Source organism: Teleopsis dalmanni, chromosome 1 (assembly GCF_002237135.1).
Source record: "Teleopsis dalmanni isolate 2A chromosome 1, ASM223713v2, whole genome shotgun sequence".
Classification (NCBI taxonomy): domain Eukaryota; kingdom Metazoa; phylum Arthropoda; class Insecta; order Diptera; family Diopsidae; genus Teleopsis; species Teleopsis dalmanni.
In genome coordinates, this window is record NC_051846.1 from 143,597,719 (window position 1) to 143,599,944 (window position 2,226).

The 2,226-nt window shown below is 29.0% G+C and overlaps 1 protein-coding gene across 1 annotated transcript; it reads left to right on the forward strand.

Moving 5' to 3' along the window:
• Positions 1-745: 745 nt before the first annotated feature.
• Positions 746-1,468, forward strand: LOC119669161. The gene is made up of 2 exons (XM_038078965.1): positions 746-1,170; positions 1,221-1,468. Exons 1-2 carry the CDS (start codon positions 792-794, stop codon positions 1,226-1,228), a joined length of 387 nt encoding a protein of 128 aa, XP_037934893.1. The 5' UTR covers positions 746-791; the 3' UTR covers positions 1,229-1,468.
• The last annotated feature ends 758 nt before the right edge of the window (positions 1,469-2,226 follow it).

The window sequence follows — 2,226 nt, forward strand, 5'->3', positions numbered from 1 at the left end:
GTAAATTTAGAAGCGCTGTATAGATTAACATTTTGAAGGAGTATTAAAATAACAACTTTAGAAGATTAAGTCTGTCACCATTTTCAATATATGGTATTACTTTTTAAAAATATCTGCAGGTCACGCATATATGTACATCAAAATTTGTTTTCTTCATATCTCTTATCATCAATCGGTCAACTTTGATATTGTGAATAAAGAGAATATTATGAACAGGACTCACAATAATTAATGTACTATATCCAGACGTGACTACGCAAAAGGTTTAAGTACCGTGGTTAGTTAGAAAAAATAATAAAGCAACTTTGAGCTTAATGTTTTTAAAGTAAACTATGATGAAAGAAAACTATTTTTGTCAGAGAAATTTTTTGTTCCATCAATTTATATGCAATTGAAATCAATGGAATTTTTAACGAATTCGTAATGTATATAAGATATATTTAAATTTTGTACACATCAGCAGGATACCTTCGACCAAAAATATTTATTTAAATACACGGCATCAACTCAATAAAATGGGTCTTTGTAGGTTTAATATTGAATGTTCATATGTACGCCCAAAACTGTGTAGCAGCAAACTTTTTTATATTAATCATATATTCATTCCCCTAAATCACATATGGAAGAGAAGAAGTATATTAACAAGTATTAATTAAATATTAACTATTGTAAAAATAATAGTAGACCATGATAATAAAGTTTTATAACAAAAATAAATTGTTGTATTGTATATATTCAAGCACTTTAGTTCGGTCATATAGCTTTTTATTAGAAATAATTCTATAAAAGAAATGTCACATAGTGATAAGTATAACTTAATGCACATAAAAACTGAGGAACATAAACCAAATGATACACAAGCAGATTATGAAAGGAAATTTCAATATTCTCTAAATTATATACGTTATTTGATAGGGCCAGACTCTTCCACAGTATCAAAACCGGAAAAGAAAGACACGGAATGGCCGCTATATGAACGACGTTTTGAGGCTATGAGAAATTATAGTTCATCTAATGATTATGGACCTATTTTCAAAAAGAGAGTAGTAAGGGAGTGCGAAAGAGCCAAGAGTGGGATATATATCAGCGCCATGTCAAAGTGTGATCGTTGTGGAAAAAATCTTTATGAAGATAACCATTTTGTGTATGACTTAACTGAGTCAAAGAAAGGTATTGGAATTAAATATTATATAAGTGTAATCCTAACTGAACAAATTTAGTGATATAGAATATCAACATTATCCTGACTGTCCAAGAGAGAAGAACTATATCATAACGATTATAATTAAATCATAAAAACATTAATTGCGTGCTCGATATACATGTATATCCATATAATCTTCCAGTACCAATTAATATAGATAGATTTTTTGGTAATTTTGAAGTAATTTTTGTCATTATAGTGCGATAAGCATCTGAACTCGTTCAAATATATGTTTAATAATTTTCGTTTAAGCTTGGGCTTAAGTTATAATGAATGTAATCGAAGTATAATCAAAATATATATTATAATATTAAAGTTTTTATATCACATGAAAACTTGTTTATCTGAATAAAAAGAGCAAATAACAACGAAAATCATAACTCCGAAATTCCACTTTTAATAAATTTTTAGTAAATTTTTTGCTACATATAACTCATCATCACCAACTAATAGGTATCATAAAAAGTATTCGCCGTTTTTTAGATAATTTCTGAAACATTTTTTATTATTATAGCTATTTTTATTTATGAACTTTTGTCTTTTTTTTTATGGCTTTTGGTTTATCGGCGAAAAACTTGGCTAAATAATAATTTCAGTTTCTCGTCGATCGGTCTTTGTTTTTATCATTTCGAAAGTTTTGAAAATACCGAACCTAAAAGCTGGACAGTAGTGGATCGAATTTATCGTTGCATCAAACTGGAGCAGTCCGTAATAGACCATTCCAATCCCACCAAGCACTCAACATAACTTTGTTTATAGGCAATCTAATCTGGTTTGAAATCATCTATTGAGAGTTACCGGTCTTTATTCGACAATTATTATTATAGATAATTCACTTCAGTAATGATTCAATTTCGTTGCAATAGGTATCGCTTTTGGTAATTTAGTCAATCAAATTTCACATGTTAATGCATGCGGTATCCAAGCATCGAGCGTCTTTGCATTGCCTGCTCATTTGAAATGACTCCAAACTGATATGTAATTGATGTTTAGTATCTCTGCTATCTCCTGATAGCTTCTGT

Bases quoted from the DNA above. Each gene is read 5' to 3' on its own strand.
- LOC119669161 (XM_038078965.1), top strand. From the start codon at position 792: ATGTCACATAGTGATAAGTATAACTTAATGCACATAAAAACTGAGGAA.